The sequence below is a fragment of the Zonotrichia leucophrys genome, chromosome 3 (genome assembly GCF_028769735.1).
Source record: "Zonotrichia leucophrys gambelii isolate GWCS_2022_RI chromosome 3, RI_Zleu_2.0, whole genome shotgun sequence".
Lineage (NCBI taxonomy): Eukaryota > Metazoa > Chordata > Aves > Passeriformes > Passerellidae > Zonotrichia > Zonotrichia leucophrys.
The window spans coordinates 113,520,488-113,544,512 of NC_088172.1; the positions used below are offsets into that span (position 1 = coordinate 113,520,488).

At 31.7% G+C, this 24,025-nt stretch overlaps 1 protein-coding gene across 1 annotated transcript in view; it reads left to right on the plus strand.

The window, feature by feature from the left end:
* Window positions 1-24,025, plus strand: part of ELP3 (elongator acetyltransferase complex subunit 3) — a 170,224-nt gene that overhangs the window by 12,554 nt on the left and 133,645 nt on the right. The window contains exons 3-7 of the mRNA XM_064710079.1: window positions 1,800-1,938; window positions 6,440-6,510; window positions 14,128-14,191; window positions 16,600-16,668; window positions 21,781-21,935. Coding sequence (XP_064566149.1) covers window positions 1,800-1,938; window positions 6,440-6,510; window positions 14,128-14,191; window positions 16,600-16,668; window positions 21,781-21,935 — 498 coding nt within the window. The remainder of the gene's footprint in view (window positions 1-1,799; window positions 1,939-6,439; window positions 6,511-14,127; window positions 14,192-16,599; window positions 16,669-21,780; window positions 21,936-24,025) is intronic.

A 24,025-nucleotide genomic window follows, 5' to 3' on the forward strand; every position in this document is an offset into this window, starting at 1 on the left:
TTGATTTGGTGATTTTTGGTGATTTTGGGTGTATTTTTGGTGATTTTTTGTGGCTTTGTTTGCAGCTGAAGCCAAACTTCAGGCCCAGCTGGAGTTGATTTTTGTGTTTGCTCACTCACTGCTTGTGTTTAATTCTCTGCCTGGATCTGTGTGGCACAGATGGAAACCAGGCAGATTTTGGTGATTTTTGGATGATTTTGGGTGAATTTTGGTGTTTTTTGGGTGATTTTAGTATTTTTTGGTGATTTTTCTGGCTTTGTTTGCACCTGAAGCCCAACCTTCAGGCCCAGCTGTGAATTGAATTTTGGTGTTTGCTCACTCACTGCTTGTGTTTAATTCTCTGCCTGAATCTCTGTGGCACAGATGGAAACCAGGGCAGATTTTGGTTGATTTTTGGATGATTTTTTGGATGAATTTTGGGTGTTTTTTGGGTGATTTTAGTATTTTTTGGTGATTTTTTGTGGCTTTGGTTGCAGCTGAAGCCCAAACCTTCAGGCCCAGCTCTGAGTTGATTTTTGGTGTTTTCACAAACAGAGCAGGATCTCTGTGGCACAGATGGAAACCAGGGCAGATTTTGGTGATTTTTGGTTGATTTTTGGATGATTTTTGGTGAATTTTGGGTGTTTTTTGGGTTATTTTAGTATTTTTGGTGATTTTTTGTGGCTTTGTTTGCAGCTGAAGCCCAAACCTTCAGGCCCAGCTGGGAGTTGAATTTTGGTGTTTGCTCACTCACTGCTTGTGTTTAATTCTCTGCCTGGATCTGTGTGGCAAATATGGAAACCAGGGCAGATTTTGGTGATTTTTGGATGATTTTTGGGTGATTTTTGGTGAATTTTGGGTGTTTTTTGGTGATTTTTTGTGGCTTTGTTTGCAGCTGAAGCCCAAACCCTCAGCCAGGTGAGGGAAGCTGGGATTGGATTTTTGGTGTTTGCCCTCACCTGCAGCTGGGTGTGTTTAATTCTGTGGGGCAAAGATGGAAAAGAGGCAGATTTTTGAGATTTTGGTTGATTTTTGGGTGATTTTTGGTGAATTTTGGGTGTTTTTGAGTGATTTTGGGTGGTTTTGTTTGCAGCTGAAGCCCAAACCTTCAGGCCCAGCTGTGAATTGAATTTTGGTGTTTGCTCACTCACTGCTTGTGTTTAATTCTCTGCCTGGATCTCTGTGGCACAGATGGAAACCAGGGCAGATTTTGGATGATTTTTGGATGAATTTTGGGTGTTTTTTGGGTGATTTTAGTATTTTTTGGTGATTTTTTTGTGGCTTTGTTTGCAGCTGAATCCCAAACCTTCAGGCACCGCTCTGAATTAATTTTTGGTATTTTCACAAACCTGCCAGGATCTCTGTGGCACAGATGGAAACCAGGGCAGATTTTGGTTGATTTTTGGATGATTTTTGGTGAATTTTGGGTGTTTTTTGGGTGATTTTAGTATTTTTTGGTGATTTTTTGTGGCTTTGTTTGCAGCTGAAGCCCAAACCTTCAGGCCCCGCTCTGAGTTAATTTTTGGTATTTTCACAAACAGAGCAGGATCTCTGTGGCACAGATGGAAACCAGGGCAGATTTTGGTGATTTTTGGTTGATTTTTGGGTGATTTTTGGGTGATTTTTGGTGAATTTTGGGTGTTTTTTGGTGATTTTTTTGTGGCTTTGTTTGCAGCTGAAGCCCAAACCTTCAGGCCCCGCTCTGAGTTAATTTTTGGTATTTTCACAAACCTGCCAGGATCTCTGTGGCACAGGTGGAAAGCAGCTCCCATTTTGCAGATTTTACTGATTTTTGCCAATTTTGGGTGTTTTATTTGCAGGTTGAAGACCAGGACCTCGGCCCGGTACGGGCTGGCGGCGCAGCCGCGCCTCGTGGACATCATGGCGGCCGTGCCCGCGCCCTTCCGGAAGCTTCTGCTGCCCAAGCTCAAGGCCAAGCCCGTCAGGACGGCCAGCGGGGTGAGGCTGAAGGGCTGGCCCTCCTTCCTCCTCATCCTCCCTGATCCCAGACAAAAATCTGGGTTAAATCACCCAAAATTTGGGTTAAATCTCACTGAAAATTGGGGTTAAATTCCGCAAAATTTGAATTAAATCTCACCCAAAATTTGGGTTAAATCCCACCCAAAATTTGGGTCAAATCCCACTCAAAATTAGAGTAAAATACCACCCAAAATTTCGGTTAAATCCCACTCAAAAATTGGGTTAAATCCCACCCAAATTTGGGTTTAATCCCGCCCAAAATTTGGGTTAAATCCCACCCAAAATTGGGGTTAAATTCCCCAAATTTTAACTTAAATCCCTGCCAAAATGTGGGTTTAATCCCACTCAAAATTAGAGTAAAATCCCACCCAAAATTTGGGTTTAATCCCTCCCAAAATCTGGGTTTCATCCCACCAAAATTTGAGTTCACTCCCACCCAAAATTTGGCTTAAATCCCACCCAAAATGTGAGTTTAATCCTGCCCAAAATTTGGTTTAAATCCCATCCAAAATTGGGGTTAAATCTCACCCAAAATTTGGGTTAAATCCCACTCAAAATTTGAGTAAAATCTCACCCAAGATCTGGGTTAAATCCCACCCAAAATTTGGGTTAAATCCCACCCAAAATTTGGGTTAAATCCCACCCAAAATTTGGGTTAAATCCCATCCAAAATTTGGGTTTAATCCCACCCAAAAACTGGCTTAAATCCCACCCAAAATTTGGGTTAAATCCCACCCAAAATTTGGGTTAAATCCCACCCAAAATCTGGGTTTAATCCCACCAAAAATTGGGTTAAATCCCACCCAAATTTGGGTTTAATCCCACCCAAAATTTGGGTTAAATCCCACCAAAATTTGGGTTAAATCCCACCCAAAATATGGGTTTAATCCCAAACAAAATTTGGGTTTAATCCCACCCAAAATCTGGCTTAAATCCCCCAAAATTTGGGTTAAATCCCACCAAAATTTGAGTTAAATCCCACCCAAAATTTGGCTTAAATTCCCCAAAATTTGGGTTAAATCCCACCCAAAATTTGGGTTAAATCCCACCCAAAATTTGGGTTAAATCCCACTCAAAATTAGAGTAAAATCCCACCCAAAATTTGGGTTAAATCCCACCCAAAATTTGGGTTAAATCCCACCCAAATTTGGGTTAAATCCCATCCAAAATCAGTGTTAAATCCCACTCAAAATTTGAGTTAAATCCCGCCCAAAATTGGGGTTAAATCCCAGTCAAAATTTGAGTAAAATCTCACCCAAGATCTGGGTTAAATCCCACCCAAAATTTGGGTTTAATCCCACCCAAAATTTGGGTTAAATCCCACCCAAAATTTGGGTTAAATCCCACTCAAAATTAGAGTAAAATCCCACCCAAAATTTGTCTTAAATTCCCCAAAATTTGACTTAAATCCCACCAAAATTTGGGTTTAATCCCACCCAAAATTTGAGTTTGATCCCACCCAAATCTGGGTTAAATCCCACCCAAAACTTGGGTTTAATCCCACCCAAAATTTGGGTTAAATCCCACCCAAAATTTGGGTTAAATCCCTCCTAATTCTTGATGTCAGACCCCAATTTATACTGAAACCACCTCATATTTCATATCAACCGTAATTTATACTGAAACCTCTTAAATTTCCATATCAGACCCCAATGTATACTGAAACCATCTGATTTTTTGTATCAGATCTAATTCTTGATATCAGACCCCAGTTTATACTGTGACCACCTAATTTTTTTAGCATATATTTATATATTTTTATAAATAAATAAATATATATAATATTATAATAATATATTAATATTATATAAATATATGTATTATATAAATATAATAAATATATAATGATATAATTTATAAATATATATATATTAAAAATATATTTATATATTTTTATACTGCAACCACCTCATTTTTTATATCAGACCTAATTCTTTATATCAGACCCAAATTTACACTGAAACACCTAAATTTCCATATCACACCTAATTTTTTATATCAGACCCAAATTTATCCTGAAACCACAATTTTTTATATCAGACCCCAATTTATACTGAAACCACTTAAATTTCCATATCAGACCCCAATTTATACTGAAACCATCTAATTTTTTATATCAGACCCAAATTTATCCTGAAACCACCTCAATCTCCACATCAGACCCCAATTTATACTCAAACCAATCAATTCTCCATATCAGACCCCAAATAATTAATTCATTCATTTATTGCTTATTGATATTACAAAACCTGAGAACATCAAATAATATTTAACAGAATTCATTAATGATTCCTATTTCTGGTTTTCTTTTCCCCTTCAAGCCTTAACCCCCATCAATTTTACCCCAAAACAGCCCCATAGAATTCCCAGCACCCCCAAACTTGCAGGAATTTTTGGGATTTTGTGAATTTTTTTTGGGATTTTGGGGTGAATTCCTCAATTTCCCTTTCAGATCGCTGTGGTGGCCGTGATGTGCAAACCCCACTGGTGTCCCACCTTAAATTAACCCCCATCAATTTTACCCCAAAACAACCCCAAAACAGCCCCAAAACAACCCCATAGAATTCCCAGCACCCCCAAATTTGCAGGATTTTTGGGATTTTGGGAATTTTTGTGAATTTTTTTGGGGATTTTGGGGTGAATTTTGTGATTTCCCTTTCAGATCGCCGTGGTGGCCGTGATGTGCAAACCCCACTGGTGTCCCACCTTAAATTAACCCCCATCAATTTTACCCCAAAACAACCCCATGGGAACCCCCAGCACCCCCAAACTCACAGGAATTTGTGGGATTTTGTGAATTTTTGTGAATTTTTTTTGGGATTTTGGGGTGAATTTCTGTGATTTCCCTTTCAGATCGCTGTGGTGGCCGTGATGTGCAAACCCCACTGGTGCCCCACCTTAAATTAACCCCCATCAATTTTACCCCAAAACAACCCCATGGGAACCCCCAGCACCCCCAAACTTGCAGGAATTTTTGGGATTTTGTGAATTTTTTTGAATTTTTTTTGGGATTTTGGGGTGAATTTTGTGATTTCCCTTTCAGATCACCGTGGTGGCCGTGATGTGCAAACCCCACTGGTGTCCCACCTTAAATTAACCCCTATCAATTTTACCCCAAAACAACCCCATAGAACCCCAAAACAGCCCCAAACTTGCAGGAATTTTTGGGATTTTGGGAATTTTTGTGAATTTTTTTGGGATTTTGGGGTGAATTCTGCAATTTCCCTTTCAGATCGCTGTGGTGGCCGTGATGTGCAAACCCCACTGGTGTCCCCAACTTAAATTAACCCCCATCAATTTTACCCCAAAACAGCCCCATAGAATTCCCAGCACCCCCAAACTCGCAGGAATTTGTGGGATTTTGTGAATTTTTGTGAATTTTTTTGGGGATTTTGGGGTGAATTTTGTGATTTCCCTTTCAGATCGCCGTGGTGGCCGTGATGTGCAAACCCCACTGGTGCCCCACCTTAAATTAACCCCCATCAATTTTACCCCAAAACAACCCCAAAACAACCCCAAAACAGCCCCATAGAATTCCCAGCACCCCCAAACTCGCAGGAATTTTTGGGATTTTGTGAATTTTTGTGAATTTTTTTGGGGATTTTGGGGTGAATTTCTGCAATTTCCCTTTCAGATCGCCGTGGTGGCCGTGATGTGCAAACCCACCCTAAATTTACCCCCATCAATTTTACCCCAAAACAACCCCATAGAACCCCCAGCACCCCCAAACTTGCAGGAATTTTTGGGATTTTGTGAATTTTTGTGAATTTTTTTGGGGATTTTGGGGTGAATTTCTGCAATTTCCCTTTCAGATCGCCGTGGTGGCCGTGATGTGCAAACCCCACTGGTGCCCCACCTTAAATTAACCCCCATCAATTTTACCCCAAAACAACCCCATAGAAATCCCCCAGCACCCCCAAATTTGCAGGAATTTTTGGGATTTTGTGAATTTTTGTGAATTTTTTTGGGATTTTGGGGTGAATTCTGCAATTTCCCTTTCAGATCGCTGTGGTGGCCGTGATGTGCAAACCCACCTTAAATTAACCCCCATCAATTTTACCCCAAAACAACCCCAAAACAACCCCATAGAACCCCAAAACAGCCCCAAACTTGCAGGAATTTTTGGGATTTTGTGAATTTTGGGGTGAATTCTGCAATTTCCCTTTCAGATCGCCGTGGTGGCCGTGATGTGCAAACCCACCTTAAATTAACCCCCATCAATTTTACCCCAAAACAACCCCATAGAATTCCCAGCACCCCCAAACTCGCAGGAATTTTTGGGATTTTGTGAATTTTGGGGTGAATTTTGTGATTTCCCTTTCAGATCGCTGTGGTGGCCGTGATGTGCAAACCCACCTTAAATTAACCCCCATCAATTTTACCCCAAAACAACCCCATGGGAACCCCCAGCACCCCCAAACTCGCAGGAATTTTTGGGATTTTGTGAATTTTGGGGTGAATTCTGTGATTTCCCTTTCAGATCGCTGTGGTGGCCGTGATGTGCAAACCCCACCGGTGTCCCCACATCAACTTCACTGGGAACATCTGTGTGTGAGTGCTGGGGAAAAAATCAGAGATTTCACTCAATAAAATCCAAATTTTATTTGTAAAAATTATCAATGGGGTGGGAATGGGGTTTTTTTATTTTCTGAGCTGTTTGATTTTCCAGCTTCAGTCCCAAGTGAGGTTGTGGCAATGGGAAGGTGTTTTATTCCAATTTAATTTCAATTTCATGTTTTATTCCTATTTAATTTCAATTTCATGTTTTAATACAACTTAATTTTAATGTTTTTTTATATTTAAACAAAGCAAAATTATATTGGCAGCAGTTCTGTCCAATGGCAATGGGAAGGTGTCCCCAGCTCACACCCCAGGGAACACACAGAGAATTTCATATTTTATTCCTATTTAATTTCAATTTTATGTTTTAATATGACTTAATTTAAATTTTATTTTTTATTACAACTTAATTTAAAAGGGTTTTTTATAATTATACAAAGCAAAATTACATTGACAGCAGTTCTGTGCAATGACAATGGGAAGGTGCCCTCAGCTCACATCCCAGGGAACACACAGAGAATTCAATGTTTTATTCCAATTTAATTTAAATTTAACGCTTTATTCCAATTTAATTTAAATTTCATGTTTTAATACAACTTAATTTCAAAGTTCTTTACAATTATACAAAACAAAAGCACATTGACAATGGGAAGGTGCCCTCAGCTCACACCCCAGGGAACACACAGAGAATTCCATGTTTTATTGCAATTTCATTTAAATTTCATGTTTTATTCCAATTTAATTTAAATTAAATACTTCATTACAACTTAATTTAAAAGGTTTTTTATAATTATACAAAACAAAATTATATTGACAGCAGTTCTGTGCAATGACAATGGGAAGGTGCCCCCAGGGAACACACAGAGAATTCCATGTTTTATTCCAATTTAATTTAAATTTCATGTTTTATTACAATTTAATTTAAATTTTATTTTTTATTACAACTTAATTTAAAAGGGTTTTTTTATAATTATACAAAACAAAATTATATTGACAGCAGTTCTGTGCAATGGCAATGGGAAGGTGCCACCACCTCACATCCCAGGGAACACACAAAGAATTTCATCTTTTATTCCTATTTAATTTAAATTTTATGTTTTAATACGACTTAATTTAAATTTCATTTTTTATTACAACTTAATTTAAAAGGGTTTTTTTTATAATTATACAAAACAAAATTATATTGACAGCAGTTCTGTGCAATGACAATGGGAAGGTGCCCCCAGGGAACACACAGAGAATTCCATGTTTTATTCCAATTTAATTTCAATTTCATGTTTTAATACAAGTTAATTGAAATTTCATGTTTTAATACAACTTAATTTCAAAGTTTTTTTACAATTATACAGAACAAAAGCACAATGACAATGGGAAGGTGCCCCCAGCTCACATCCCAGGGAACACACAGAGAATTTCATATTTTATTCCAATTTAATTTAAATTTTATGTTTTATTCCAATTTAATTTCAATTTCCTATTTTAATACAACTTAATTTTAATGTTTTTTTTTATTTAAACAAAGCAAAATGTCATTGACAGCAGTTCTGTGCAATGACAATGGGAAGGTGACCTGAGCTCACACCCCAGGGAGCACACAGAGAATTCCATGTTTTATTCCAATTTAATTTCAATTTCATGTTTTATTACAATTTAATTTAAATTAAATACTTCATTACAACTTAATTTTAAAGTTTTTTTACAATTATACAAAACAAAATTATATTGACAGCAGTTCTGTGCAATGACAATGGGAGGGTGCCCTCAGCTCACAGCCCAGGGAACACACAGAGAATTCCATGTTTTATTACAATTTAATTTAAATTTCATGTTTTATTCCAATTTAATTTCAATTTCATGTTTTAATACAACTTAATTTTAAAGTTTTTTTATAATTATACAAAGCAAAATTATATTGACAGCAGTTCTGTCCAATGACAATGGGAAGGTGCCCTCAGCTCACACCCCAGGGAACACACAGAGAATTCCATGTTTTATTGCAATTTAATTTAAATTTCATGTTTTATTCCAATTTAATTTCAATTTCATGTTTTAATACAACTTAATTTTAAAGTTTTTTTATAATTATACAAAGCAAAATGTCATTGACAGCAGTTCTGTGCAATGACAGTGGGAAGGTGCCCCCAGCTCACATCCCAGGGAACACACAGAGAATTCCATGTTTTATTTCAATTTAATTTCAATTTCGTGTTTTAATCCAATTTAATTTAAATTTCATGTTTTAATACAACTTAATTTCAAAGTTCTTTACAATTATACAAAACAAAAGCACAGTGACAATGGGAAGGTGCCCCCAGCTCACACCCCAGGGAACACACAGAGAATTCCATGTTTTATTCCAATTTTATTTAAATTTAACATTTTATTCCAATTTTTAAATTTAATTAATTTTTTAAACATCATTTAAAGGTTTTACAATATACAAAGCAAAATGTCATTGACAGCAGTTCTGTGCAATGACAATGGGAGGGTGCCCTCAGCTCACAGCCCAGGGAACACACAGAGAATTCCATGTTTTATTCCAATTTAATTTAAATTTAACGTTTTATTCCAATTTAATTTCAATTCCATGTTTTAATACAACTTAATTTTAATGTTTTTTATAATTATACAAAGCAAAATGTCATTGGCAGCAGTTCTGTGCAATGGCAATGGGAAGGTGCCCTCAGCTCACACCCAGGGAACACACAGAGAATTTCATGTTTTATTTCAATTTAATTTCAATTTCATGTTTTATTCCAATTTAATTTCAATTTCATGTTTTAATACAACTTAATTTCAAAGTTCTTTACAATTATACAAAACAAAAGCACAGTGACAGTGGGAAGGTGCCACAAGTTCACACCCCAGGGAGCACACAGAGAATTCCATGTTTTATTACAATTTAATTAAAATTTCCTGTTTTAATACAACTTAATTTAAATTTCATGTTTTAATACGACTTAATTTAAATTTTATTTTTTTTACAACTTAATTTTAATGTTTTTTTTTATAATTATACAAAACAAAAGCACAGTGACAGCAGTTCTGTGCAATGACAATGGGAAGGTGCCCTCAGCTCACATCCCAGGGAACACACAGAGAATTTCATGTTTTATTTCAATTTAATTTAAATTTCATGTTTTATTCCAATTTAATTTCAATTTCATGTTTTAATACAACTTAATTTAAATTTTATTTTTTATTACAACTTAATTTAAAAGTTTTTTTATAATTATACAAAACAAAATTATATTGGCAACAGTTCTGTCCAATGACAGTGGGAAGGTGCCCTCAGCTCACACCCCAGGGAACACACAGAGAATTTCATGTTTTATTCCAACTTAATTTAAATTTCATGTTTTATTACAACTTAATTTAAATTTTATTTTTTATTCCATCTTAATTTAAAAGTTTTTTTCCAATCACACAAAGCCAAAGCACACTGACAGCAGTTCCATCCATTGCTTCACCTTTGATTAAAACAATTCATTAATTTTGCTAATTTTGGATCCCAAACCTGTATTGGGTTGTAAACCTTCACCCACAACGCACAGATTAATCCATTATTAACCTAAAAATCCCAATTTCTCACTGGATAAACTTTTCTCAGGGAGTTTTTCCAGACCAATATTTAGATTATTATTATTATTTGTTGTTATTTTTCTCCGTTTTCCATCATTTTTGTGCTGATTTCTCTCCTGGCCCTGCTCAGCTCTGCTCCCAATTTTGTTTGTCCCAATCCAAAAACAAATTTGTCCCAATTTGCAGCTCCCCAAAATCTCTGATTTTATGGATTCCTACAAGGAATTCCCAGAGGAATTCCCAGAGGAATTCCCAATCCCATGGAAGTGGCACTGGGGACAGGGATCTGGAATTCCCTGACAGGAGGAATTGGGATTGATCCCAGATTGATCCAGGTTGGATTTTGGGAACAATTCCTGCCCCATTCCCAGAAAAAATTCCAAATTTCTGTAGAAATCCCACCTGAGGACACAGATCTGGAATTCCCTGCCAGAAGGAATTGGGATTGATCCCAAATTGTTCCAGGTTGGATTTTGGGAACAATTCCTGTCCCATTCCTGAGGAATCCCAATCCCTGTGGAAATCCCACCTGGGGACAGGGATCTGGAATTCCCTGACATTTGGGATTGGGATTTTTCCCAGGAAATGGCCTCAGGTTTATCCAGGGAAGTTCAGGTTGGATTTTGGGAACAATTCCTGCCCAGAAAGGATTTTCCAGGGATTTTTGGAATCCACAATCCTGAGGAATTCCCAATCCCCATGGAAATGACACCTGGGGACACGGATCTGGAATTCCTGCCAGGAGGGATTGGGATTGATCCCAGATTGTTCCAGGTTGGATTTTGGGAACAATTCCTGCCCCATTCCTGAGGAATCCCAAATCCCTGTGGAAGTGGCACTCAGGGACACAGATCTGGAATTCCCTGCCAGAAGGAATTGGGATTGATACCAGGAAATGGCCTCAGGTTCTTCCAGGGAAGTTCAGGTTGGATTTTGGGAACAATTCCTGCCCCATTCCCAGAGGAATTCCCAATCCCCATGGAAGTGACACTTGGGGACAGGGATCTGGAATTCCCTGATAGAAGGAATTGGGATTGATCCCAGATTGTTCCAGGTTGGATTTTGGCAACAATTCCTGCCCCATTCCTGAGGAATTCCCAATCCCATGGAAGTGACACTTGGGGACAGGGATCTGGAATTCCCTGACAGGAGGGATTGGGATTGATCCCAAATTGATCCAGGAAAGTCCAGGTTGGATTTTGGGAACAATTCCTGCCCAGGGAGGTTTGGAATCCCCAATCCTGAGGAATTCCCAATCCCATGGAAGTGGCACTTGGGGACAGGGATCTGGAATTCCCTGACAGGAGGGATTGGGATTGATCCCAAATGGTTCCAGGTTGGATTTTGGGAACAATTCCTTCTCCATTCCTGAGGAATCCCAAATCCCTGTGGAAATCCCACCTGGGGACACAGATCTGGAATTCCCTGACATTTGGGATTGGGATTTTTCCTAGGAAATGGCCTCAGGTTCTTCCAGGGAAGTTCAGGTTGGATTTTGGGAACAATTCCTGCCCAGAAAGGATTTTCCAGGGATTTTTGGAATCCACAATCCTGAGGAATTCCCAATCCCATGGAAGTGGCACCTGGGGACAGGGACATGGAATTCCCTGACAGGAGGGATTGGGATTGATCCCAGATTGTTCCAGGTTGGATTTTGGGAACAATTCCTGCCCCATTCCTGAGGAATCCCAAATCCCCATGGAAGTGGCACTTGGGGACAGGGATCTGGAATTCCCTGACAGAAGGAATTGGGATTTCTCCCAGGAAATGGCCTCAGGTTCTTCCAGGGAAGTTCAGGTTGGATTTTGGGAACAATTCCTGCCCCATTCCCAGAGGAATTCCCAATCCCATGGAAGTGACACTTGGGGACAGGGATCTGGAATTCCCTGATAGAAGGAATTGGGATTGATCCCAGATTGTTCCAGGTTGGATTTTGGGAACAATTCCTGCCCCATTCCCAGAGGAATTCCCAAACCCCATGGAAGTGACACTCGGGGACACAGACATGGAATTCCCTGACAGGAGGAATTGGGATTTCTCCCAAATTTTTCCACAGAAGTTCAGGTTGGATTTTGGGAACAATTCCTGCCCAGGGATTTTTGGAATCCACAATCCTGGGGAATCCCAAATCCCCATGGAAGTGACACCTGGGGACAGGGATCTGGAATTCCTGATAGGAGGGATTGGGATTGATCCCAAATGGTTCCAGGTTGGATTTTGGCAACAATTCCTGCCCCATTCCCAGTGGAATTCTCAATCCCCATGGAAATCCCACTCAGGGACAGGGGTCTGGAATTCCCTGCCAGAAGGAATTGGGATTTTTCCTAGGAAATGTCCTCAGGTTTATCCAGGGAAGTTCAGGTTGGATTTTGGGAACAATTCCTGCCCAGAAAGGATTTTCCAGGGATTTTTGGAATCCACAATCCCACAAGAATTCCAGATCCCCGTGGAAGTGACACCTGGGGACGGGGATCTGGAATTCCCTGATAGAAGGGATTGGGATTGATCCCAAATTGTTCCAGGTTGGATTTTGGGATCAATTTTTGTCCCATTCCTGAGGAATCCCAAATCCTGTGGGAAGTGTCACTCAGGGACAGGGATCTGGAATTCCCTGATAGGAGGAATTGGGATTTCTCCCAAATTTTTCCACAGAAGTTCAGGTTGGATTTTGGGAACAATTCCTGCCCAGGGATTTTTGGAATCCGCAATCCTGAGGAATTCCCAATCCCATGGAAGTGGCACTGGGGACAGGGACATGGAATTCCCTGACAGGAGGGATTGGGATTGATCCCAGATTGTTCCAGGTTGGATTTTGGGAACAATTCCTGCCCCATTCCCAGAAAAAAATTCCAAATTTCTGTGGAAATCCCACCTGGGGACACAGATCTGGAATTCCCTGCCAGGAGGGATTGGGATTGATCCCAGATTGTTCCAGGTTGGATTTTGGGAACAATTCCTGCCCCATTCCCAGAAAAAATTCCAAATTTCTGTGGAAATCCCACTTGGGGACACAGATCTGGAATTCCCTGCCAGGAGGGATTGGGATTGATCCCAAATGGTTCAAGGTTGGATTTTGGGATCAGTTCCTGCCCCATTCCTGAGGAATTCCCAATTCTGATTTATTCTCACCAAACTCTGATTTATTCACACCCCACCCTTGGGATTATTCATTTATTATTATTTTCTTTATTTGTTTATAATAATATATTATTAATTTTTAATATTAAGTTCCCACCATTGCCATCATCAATTTATTATTGTCTTTACTAGTTTATATTTATTTATACTAATTTATATTGATTAATTATTTATTTTCAATATTAGGTTCCCACCCTTGTGATCATTAATTTACTATTATTTTCTTTATTAATTTATATGAATTTATATTAATTTATTATTAATTCTAATATTAGGTTCCCACCCTTATGTTTATTAATTTATTATTATTTGCTTAATTAATTTATATTAATTTATATTGAATTATTATTAATTTTTAATATTATGTTCCCACCCTTGTGATCATTAATTTACTATTATTTTCTTTATTATTTTATATTTATTTATATTGATTTATTATTAATTTTCAATATTCGGTTCCCACCCTTGTGGTTATTAATTTATTATTATTTTCTTTATTAATTTATATTCATTTATATTTATTTATATTGATTTATTATTAAGTTTTAATATTAGGTTATTATTATTATTATTATTATTATTATTAATTTTTATTTTATTTTTATTTGTATTTGTATTTTTATTATTATTATTAATTTTTTGATTTTTATTTTTATTTTTAATTTTATTTTTATTTTTTATTTGTATTTTTATTTTTATTTTAAAATTTTAATTTTCATTTAAAATTTAATTTTAATTTTGGATTTTACTTCCCCAAAACCTCCCTGGGTTGTTTCAGGTCCCTTTCCCATTCCCATTAATTGCAATTCATTAAATTTCTGTATAAATATCACATTAATTATTGGAATTTTGGGTTTAATTTTGATTTTTTTGTGTTTTTATTTTCAGGTATTGTCCCGGGGGCCCTGACTCGGATTTTGAATATTCCACCCAGTCCTACACCGGATATGAGGTTCGGATTCTTTTTATTAATTTTCAATTTTTAATTCAATTATTTTTTAATTTTTAATTCAATTATTTTTTAATTTTTATTTTTTATTAATTTTTAATTATTCCAACGTTTTTAAGCCGGGCTTTGGCTTAGGCTGGGCTTGGTTTCTGCAGGAATCAAGCAAAAAGGAAATTAAAAATCAAAATTAACTTTGGTGAACACAGAAAGCAAAATAAAAAATAAACACAAAAATCAAAACAAAAAATAAACACAGAAATTAAAATAAACTTTGGTAAATACAAAAATCAAAACAAAAAATAAATTAAAAAATCAAAATAAACTTTGATAAGCACAAAAATCAAAATAAAAATAAACACAGAAATTAAAATAAACTTTGGTAAATACAAAAATCAATGCAAAAAATGAATTAAAAAATCAAAATAAACTTTGATAAACACAAAAAATCAAAATAAAAATAAACACAAAAATCAAAATAAACTTTGATAAACACAGAAATCCAAATAAACTTTGATAAATTTAAAAATCAAAGTAAAAATAAACAGAAAAATCAAAATAAACTTTCATAAAACAAAAAATCAAAACAAAAAATAAATTAAAAAATCAAAACAAAAAATAAATTTAAAAAATCAAAATAAACTTTGATAAACACAAACATCAAAATAAAAACCCCACAAAAATCAAAATAATCACAAAAATCAAAATAAATTTTCCTAAACACAAAAATTAAAATAAAAACAAAAAAAATCCAACTAAACTTTGAGAAACACAAAAATCAAACCAAAAAATAAACACAATATTAATTAAAATTATATTACTTTAAATAATATTTTAAATTAAAATTCTATTACTTAAAGTAATATTTTTAATTATATTTAAAATTGTATTATTTAAAATAATACTTGAAATTATAATTAAAATTATAGTACTTAAAATATTTTAAATTATAATTCTATTCCTTAAAATAATATTTTAAATTAGAATTAAAATTCTAATATTTAAAATTTTATTTTAAATTAAAATTTTATTACTTAAAATAATAGGTATTAATTGAAATTCTATGACTTTAAATAATATTTTAAATTAAAATTCTATTACTTAAAGTCATATTTTAAATTCTATTTTAAATTCTATTATTTAAATAATACTTGAAATTACAATTAAAATTATATTATTTAAAGTATTTTAAATTATAATTCTATTACTTAAAAAATATTTTAAATTACAATTAAAATTATATTATTTAAAATATTTTAAATTATAATTCTATTACTTAAAAAATATTTTAAATTTAAATTAAAATTCTATTACTTAAAATAATATTTTAAATTATTATTAAAATTCCATTACTTAAAATAATATTTTAAATTATAATTAAAATTCTATTACTTAAAATAATATTTGAAATTATAATTAAAATTCTAAAAATCAAAATTTTATGAATAGTTTTCCATCAGCTGGTGATAAAAATTAAATTTTTTTTAAAATTTTAATTGAAGGAATAAATTGAATTTTCAGAATATTTGAAAGCAAACTGAATTTAGGAGGAATTTTAAAAACATTTTGGGATTTTTGTGACTCCCACTAAAAATATGGAAATAATTTGGAATATTCCAAAATATTGGAATGAAACCACTGAAAATGGAATTATTTTGGAATAAAAATGGAAGAATTTTGGGATAAAAATTGAATTATTTTGGAATAAAAATTGAAGAATTTTGAAATAAAAATTGAAATTTTTTGGAATAAAAATGGAAGAATTTTGAAAAAAATGGAATAATTTTGGGATAAAAATTGAATTATTTTGGAATAAAAATGGAAGAATTTTGGGATTAAAAAATTGAATTATTTTGGAATAAAAAATTGAATAATTTTGGGATAAAAATGGAATTATTTTGGAATAAAAATTGAAGAATTTTGGGATAAAAATTGAAGAATTTAGAGTAAAAATTGAATTATTTTGGAATAAAAATGGAAGAATTTTGGGATAAAAAATTGAAGAATTTTGGGATAAAAAATTGAAGTAATTTGGAATACAAAATTGAAGAAAGTTGGAATAAAAATGGAATAATTTTGGAATACAAATTAAATTATTGTGGAATAAAAATTAAATTATTTTGGAATAAAAAAATATTTTGGAATAAAAATGGAAGAATTTTGGCATAAAAAATTGAATTATTTTGGAATAAAAATTGAAGAATTTTGGAATAAAAATTTAATAATTTTGGTGATTTTAAATTAAAATATTTTAATTTTTTAAAGTATTTAAAAGCCAAATTCAAATTTAAAATTTTCCCGATTTTTCTGTCATTCAGAATTAAAAATTTTCAATATTTTGGGGTTTTGAAATGTTATTTTTAAGGAAAAAAAGATTTAAAAATGAATTTAAATTGAATTTTTTGTGTTTCCAGCCGACGTCGATGAGGGCGATTCGGGCTCGGTACCACCCCCTCCTGCAGGCCCGGCACCGGCTGGAGCAGGTAACGGTTCATTCATGAAATCGTTCATTCATAAATTCATGTCATTCCATTCATTCCGGAGCAGGTAACGGTTCATTCATGAAATCGTTCATTCATAAATTCATGTCATTCCTTTCATTCCATTTCATTCCGGAGCAGGTAACGGTTCATTCATGAAATCGTTCATTCATAAATTCATGTCATTCCATTCATTCCATTTCATTCCATTTCATTCCGGAGCAGGTAACGGTTCATTCATGAAAAACGTTCATTCATAAATTCATGTCAATCCATGTCATTCCATTCATTCCATTTCATTCCGGAGCAGGTAACGGTTCATTCATGAAATCGTTCATTCATAAATTCATGTCATTCCATTCATTCCATTTCATTCCATTCATTCCATTTCATTCCAGACCAGGTAACGGTTCATTCATGAAATCATTCATTCATAAATTCATGTCATTCCATTAATTCCATTCCATTTCATTCCTGAGCAGGTAACGGTTCATTCATGAAAAACGTTCATTCATAAATTCATCTCATTCCATTTCATTCCTGAGCAGGTAACGGTTCATTCATGAAAAACGTTCATTCATAAATTCATCTCATTCTATTCATTCCTGAGCAGGTAACGGTTCATTCATGAAATCGTTCATTAATAATTCATGTCATTCCATCTCATTCCATTTGAGATTAAAAAATCGAATTATTTCCATTTCTTGCACTTAAGAAATTCAAATTTTGCGCTTAAGAAATTTAAAATTCAAAAACTGAAAATAAAGTTGAAAAATTGAAAACTTAAATAATTGAGAATTAAAATTGAAATGTCGAATGGAGCAGGTGAATTTTATTAAATTTTATTCCATTTTAGATCAAAAAAATTTTATTCCATTTTATTTTATTAAATTTGAGATTTAAAAATGGAATTATTTCCATTTCTCGCACTTAAGAAATTCAAATTTTGCACTGAAGAAGTTCAAAATTTAAAAAATTGAAAATAAAATTTAAAAATTTAAAAATTTAAAAATTAAAAAATTGAAAATTAAAATTGACATTTCAAGTGGAGCAGGTGAATTTTATTAAATTCTATTAAATTTTATTCCATTTTAGAGCAAAAAAAAATCAAATTATTGCCATTTTTTAACTGATATAATGCAGAAATTAAAAACTAAAAAATTTTAAAATTAAAATTAAAAATACAGAAATGAAAAATTTAAAAATTAGGAGTTTAAGACTTTAAAATTTAAAAATTAAAAATTAAAATTGAAATTTCCAATTTTTTGCACTTATGGGCTGCAGAAATTCAAAATTAAAAATTGAAAATTGAAATTGAAATTAGAAATTAAAAATTAAAAAGTTAACAATTAAAAATTAAAGTCAAAAATGCTAAACTGAAATTTCAATATTAAAAATTAAAAATTAAATTTGAAATTTCTGGAGTTAAATCAGAGCAGGTCCAGAGTGGAGCAGGTGAATTTTATTCCATTTTATTTAATTTTACATTTAAAAAATCGAATTATTTCCATTTCTCGCACTTAAGAAATTCAAATTTTGCACGGAAGAAAGTCAAAATTCAAAAATTGAAAATCAAATTTAAAAATTTAAAAATTTAAAAATTTAAATTGACATTTCAAGTGGAGCAGGTGAATTTTATTAAATTTTATATCAAAAAAATCAAATTATTTCCATTTCTGGCACTTAAGAAATTTAAAAATTAAAAAATTGAAAATTAAAATTGACATTTCAAGTGGAGCAGGTGAATTTTATTAAATTTGATTCAATTTTAGATCAAAAAAATCAAATTATTCCCATTTTTAAAGAGATAAGCTGCAGAAATTCAAAATTAAAAATTTCTAAATTCAAAATTCAAATTCAAATTTCAAAATTAAAAATTAAAAATTAAGAAATTAAAAATGAAAACATTAAAAAGTTAAAATTTAAAAATTAAAATTGAAATTTCCAGAGTTAGACCGGGCACAGAGTGGAGCAGGTGAATTTTATTCCATTTTAGAGCAAAAAAAATCAAATTATTGCCATTTTTTAAACTGATAGGCGGCAGAAATCCAAAATTTAAATATTGAAAAATGAAAAATTTAAAAATTAAAAGGATAAAAATTTTAAAGTGTAAAAAATTAAAAATTAAAAATGCAAAAAAATCAATTTATTTCCATTTGTTTTGCACTTATGGGCTGCAGAAATTCAAAATTCAAAATAAAAAAGTAAAAATCAAATATAAAAATTCAAAATTGAAAAAAATTAAAATTAAAATTGAAATTTCCAGAGTTAGACCGGGCACAGAGTGGAGCAGGTGAATTTTATTGAATTTTATTAAATTTTATTCCATTTTAGACCAAAAAAAATCAAATTATTGCCATTTTTTAAACTGATAGGCGGCAGAAATTCAAAATTAAAAAATTTAAAATTTAAAAATGAAAAATTTAAAAATTAAAAGGATAAAAATTTTAAAGTGTAAAAAATTAAAATTAAAAATGCAAAAAAATCAAATTATTTCCATTTGTTTTGCACTTATGGGCTGCAGAAATTCAAAATTCAAAATTCAAAATAAAAAAATAATCAAATACAAAAATTCAAAATTGAAATTTAAATATTAAAAAATGAAAAATTAAAATGGAAATTTCTCGAGTTAAATCAGAGCAGGCACAGAGTGGAGCAGGTGAATTTTATTCCATTTTAGATCAAAAAAATCAAATTATTTCCAGTTTTTACACTTATAGGCTGCAGGAATTCAAAATAAAAAAATGAAAAATAAAATTAAAAAATTTAAAAATTAAAAAATTGAGAATAAAATAGAAATTTCGAGTGGAGCAGGTGAATTTTATTAACTTTTATTCCATTTTAGATCAAAAAAATAAAATTATTTCCATTTCTGGCACTTAAGAAATTCAAATTTTGCCCTTAAGAAGTTCAAAATTTAAAAAATTGAAAATAAAATTTAAAAATTTAAAAATTAAACAATTGAAAATTAAAATTGGCATTTCGAGTGGAGCAGGGGAATTTCATTAAATTTTATTAAATTTCAGATCCAAAAAATCAAATTTTTTCCATATTTTGAACTCTTGGGCTGCAGACATTCAAAATTAAAAAATTACAAATTAAATGATATAAAAAAATCAAATTATTTCCATTTTTAAACTGATAGGCTGCAGAAATTAAAAATAAAAAATTATGAAATTAAAAATTATAAATTTAAAAATTAAAATTGAAAATTGAAAATTGAAAAATTAAAAAAATTAAAAATAAAAATGGAAATTTCTGGAGTTAAATCAGAGCAAGCTCAGGGTGGAGCAGGTGAATTTTATTCAATTTTAGATCAAAAAAATAAAATTATTTCCATTTTTTAACTGCTGGGCTGCAGAAAATCAAAATTAAAAAATTAAAAATAAAATAAAAAATTATAAAAGTTAAAAATTAAAATTGAAATTTTGAGTGGAGCAGGTGAATTTTCTTAAATTTTATTCCATTTTACATCAAAAAATCAAATTATTTCCAATTTTTACCCTTAAGGGCTGCAGAAATTCAAAATTCAAAAATTCACATTAAAATTTAAAAATTAAAAATTTAAAATTAAAAATTCAAAAATTAAAATTTAAAAATTAAAATTTAAAAATTCAAAATTCAAAAATTCAAAATCCAAAAATTGAAAATAAAATTTCAATTTCTGGAGTCCAATTCATCCATTTGGATTTGCCCCGCTCTCATTGCCGTGTAAAAATTGGGAATTTTGAAGGAAAATTTTCCACAAATTCAGATTTTTTTCCCTCAGGATTTTAAATTTTAAATAAAAATTTTAAACTGGTGGGGCACAAAAATTAAAAATTTAAAATTTAAAATTTAAAGTTAAAATTAAAAATTTAAAATCAAAATTACAAATAAAAAATAAAAATTAAAAATTAAAAAATTAAAATTAAATTAAAAAATTTAAAATCAAAATTACAAATTAAAAATAAAAAATTAAAATTCAAATTAAAAACTAATATATTAAAATTACAAATTCAAAAATTGAAATTACAAATTCAAAAATTAAAATTACAAATTAAAAAATTTAAAATTAAGAAATTAAAAGGAGGGATAATTTGAATTTTCCTGTAATAATTTGAATTTTCCTGTAATAATTTGAATTTGGAGTTCATTGGAATGAGAGCAATAATTTGAATTTTCCTGTGATTTTTTTTCATTTTTCCTGTAATAATTTGAATTTTTTTGGTAATAATTTTAATTCAATTTTATTTTATTTATTTCCAGCTGCAGCAGCTGGGGCACAGCGTGGACAGGGTGGAATTCATTGTTACGGGAGCGATAATTTGAATTTTTCCTGTAATAATTTGAATTTTTTTGCAATAATTTTAATTTTTTTTGCAATAACTTTAATTTAATTTTATTTTATTTTATTTTATTTCACTTTTAGCTGCAGCAGCTGGGGCACAGCGTGGACAAGGTGGAGTTCATTGTTATGGGAGCGATAATTTGAATTTTCCTGTGATTTTTTTTCATTTTTCCTGTAATAAATTTTTTTTTGCAATAATTTTTAATTTATTTCATTTATTTTATTTTATTTCATGTTTTAGCTGCAGCAGCTGGGGCACAGCGTGGACAAGGTGGAATTCATTGTTACGGGAGCGATAATTTGAATTTTTCATGCAATAATTTGAATTTTTTTGGCAATAATTTGAATTTTTTTGTAATAATTTGAATTTTTTTGGTAATAACTTTAATTTAATTTTATTTTATTTTTATTTTTAGCTGCAGCAGCTGGGGCACAGCGTGGACAAGGTGGAATTCATTGTTACGGGAGCGATAATTTGAATTTTCCTGTGATTTTTTTTTCATTTTTCCTGTAATAAATTGAATTTTTTTGCAATAATTTTAATTTTTTTGGTAATAATTTTAATTTAATTTTATTTTATTTTATTTTATTTTATTTTTAGCTGCAGCAGCTGGGGCACAGCGTGGACAGGGTGGAATTCATTGAGATTGGAGCGATAATTTGAATTTTTGCTGCAATAATTTGAATTTTTTGTGCAATATTTTGAATTTTTTTGTAACAATTTGAATTTTTTTGGCAATAACTTTAATTTAATTTAATTTAATTTAATTTTAATTTATTTTTAGCTGCAGCAGCTGGGGCACAGCGTGGACAAGGTTGAATTTATCATCATGGGAGGGACGTTCATGGCCCTGCCCGAGGATTACCGGGATTTCTTCATCCGCAACCTCCACGATTCCTTATCCGGGCACACCTCCAGTGATGTGGCTGAGGCTGTCAGGTGGGAAATAATTATAAATTATAATATTTATTTATGTATTTATTAATTTATTGATCAATTATTGATGAAATTGGACATTTATAATGCGATAAATGCATCCGGAACCTGCACGATTCCTTATCTGGGCACACTTCTAATAATGTGGCAGAAGCTGTCAGGTGGGAAATATTTATAATTTAAATTATTTATTGATGGATTTATTAATTTATTGATCAATTATTGATGAAATTGTGCGTATATAATGCAATAAATGTATCAGGAACCTGCACGATTCCTTGTCCGGGCACACCTCAGGTGGGAAATATTTATAATTTAAATTATTTATTGAAAATCAAATGAGGAAAATCTGGTGGTTTTTTGAAAATATTTGGTTTTTAAAAATTGGGTTTTTTTTGAAAATATTTGGATTTTGAAAATTGGGTCTTTTTTGAAAATATTTGGATTTTGAAAATTGGGGTTTTTTTGAAAATATTTGGGTTTTGCACATTGAATATTCCAATAGTGTGGTAGAGGCTGTCAGGTGGGAAATACTCCCAATTTCAATTATTTATTCTTTGAAAATTATGAGGAAAATTCGATTTTTTTGGAAAATATTTCGGTTTTGTGCACTGAATATGTGGTAGAGGCTGTCAGGTGAGGAAATATTCCCAATTTGAATTCTTTATTTAAAAAAACATGAAGAAAATTGGGGTTTTTTTGGAAATATTTGGGTTTTGCACATTGAATATTCCACAGTGTGGCAGAGGCTGTCAGGTGAGGAAATATTCCTAATTTAAATTATTTATTTCAAATCAAATGAGGTAAATCTGGTGGTCTTTTGAAAATATTTGGTTTTTGAAAATTGGGGTTTTTTTGGAAATATTTGGGTTTTGAAAATTGGGGTTTTTTTGGAAATATTTGGGTTTTGAGCACTGAATTTCCAACCATGTGGGAGAGGCTGTCAGGTGGGAAAATATTTATAATTTAAATTATTTATTAAAAAAACATGAAGAGAATTGAGGATTTTTTTGGAAATATTTGGGTCTTTGAAAATTGGGGTTTTTTTGGAAATATTTGGGTTTTGAAAATTGGGGTTTTTTTGAAAATATTTGGTTTTTGAGCACTGAATATTCCACAATATGGGAGAGGCTGTCAGGTGAGGAAATATTCCTAATTTAAATTATTTATTCTTTAAAAACAGTGAGGAAAATCCTAATTTTTTGAAAAATATTTGGGTTTTGTGCATTGAATATTCCAATAGTGTGGTAGAGGCTGTCAGGTGAGGAAATATTCCCAATTTACATCATTTATTCTTTGAAAATAATGAGGAAAATCCTAATTTTGGGTGGTTTTTTTTGAAGATTTTTTTGGTTTTTGAGCACTGAATATTCCAACAGAGGCTGTCAGGTGAACAAATATTTCTATATTTATAGATATAGAATTTCAATTAGGAAAAAAAAATTCATTTCTATATTTATAAAGATACAATTTAAATGATTTATTTTAAAATTATTTATTTGTATATTTGTGAATATGCCATGTAAATTATTTATGAAATTGTGCATTTGCACCTGCACCATGCCCTGGCATGGGAGATATTTATCATTTATATTATTTATTTTTGTACTTATAAATGTATTTATCAATGATTTATGAAATTATAATAATCTTAATTAATTAATTTTTATCATTTATATTATTTATTTCCAAAAATCAGGGGGACAGTTGGGTTTTTTTGGAAAATCTCTGATTTTGGAGCACTGGATGTTCCGGCTGTGCAGGAAAATCCAAATTTTGCTGCTTTACCCTATTCCATGCAGCTCTGCTGATGGAAAAAAAACCCAAAAAAAACCCAAAAAAACCAAAATATAAATTAAAAAAATCGCCAAAAAACCCCAAAAAAACCAAAAAAACCCCAAAAAAACCCCAAGATATAAATTTTTAAAAATCTCCAAAAAACCTCAAAAAACCCAAAATATAAATCAAAAAAAATCGCCAAAAAAAACCCCAAAAAAACCAAAAAAAAAAACCAAAAAAAACCAAGATATAAATTAAAAAAATCCAAAAAAAAACCCCAAAAAAACCAAAAAAAACCCCAAAAAAACCAAGAT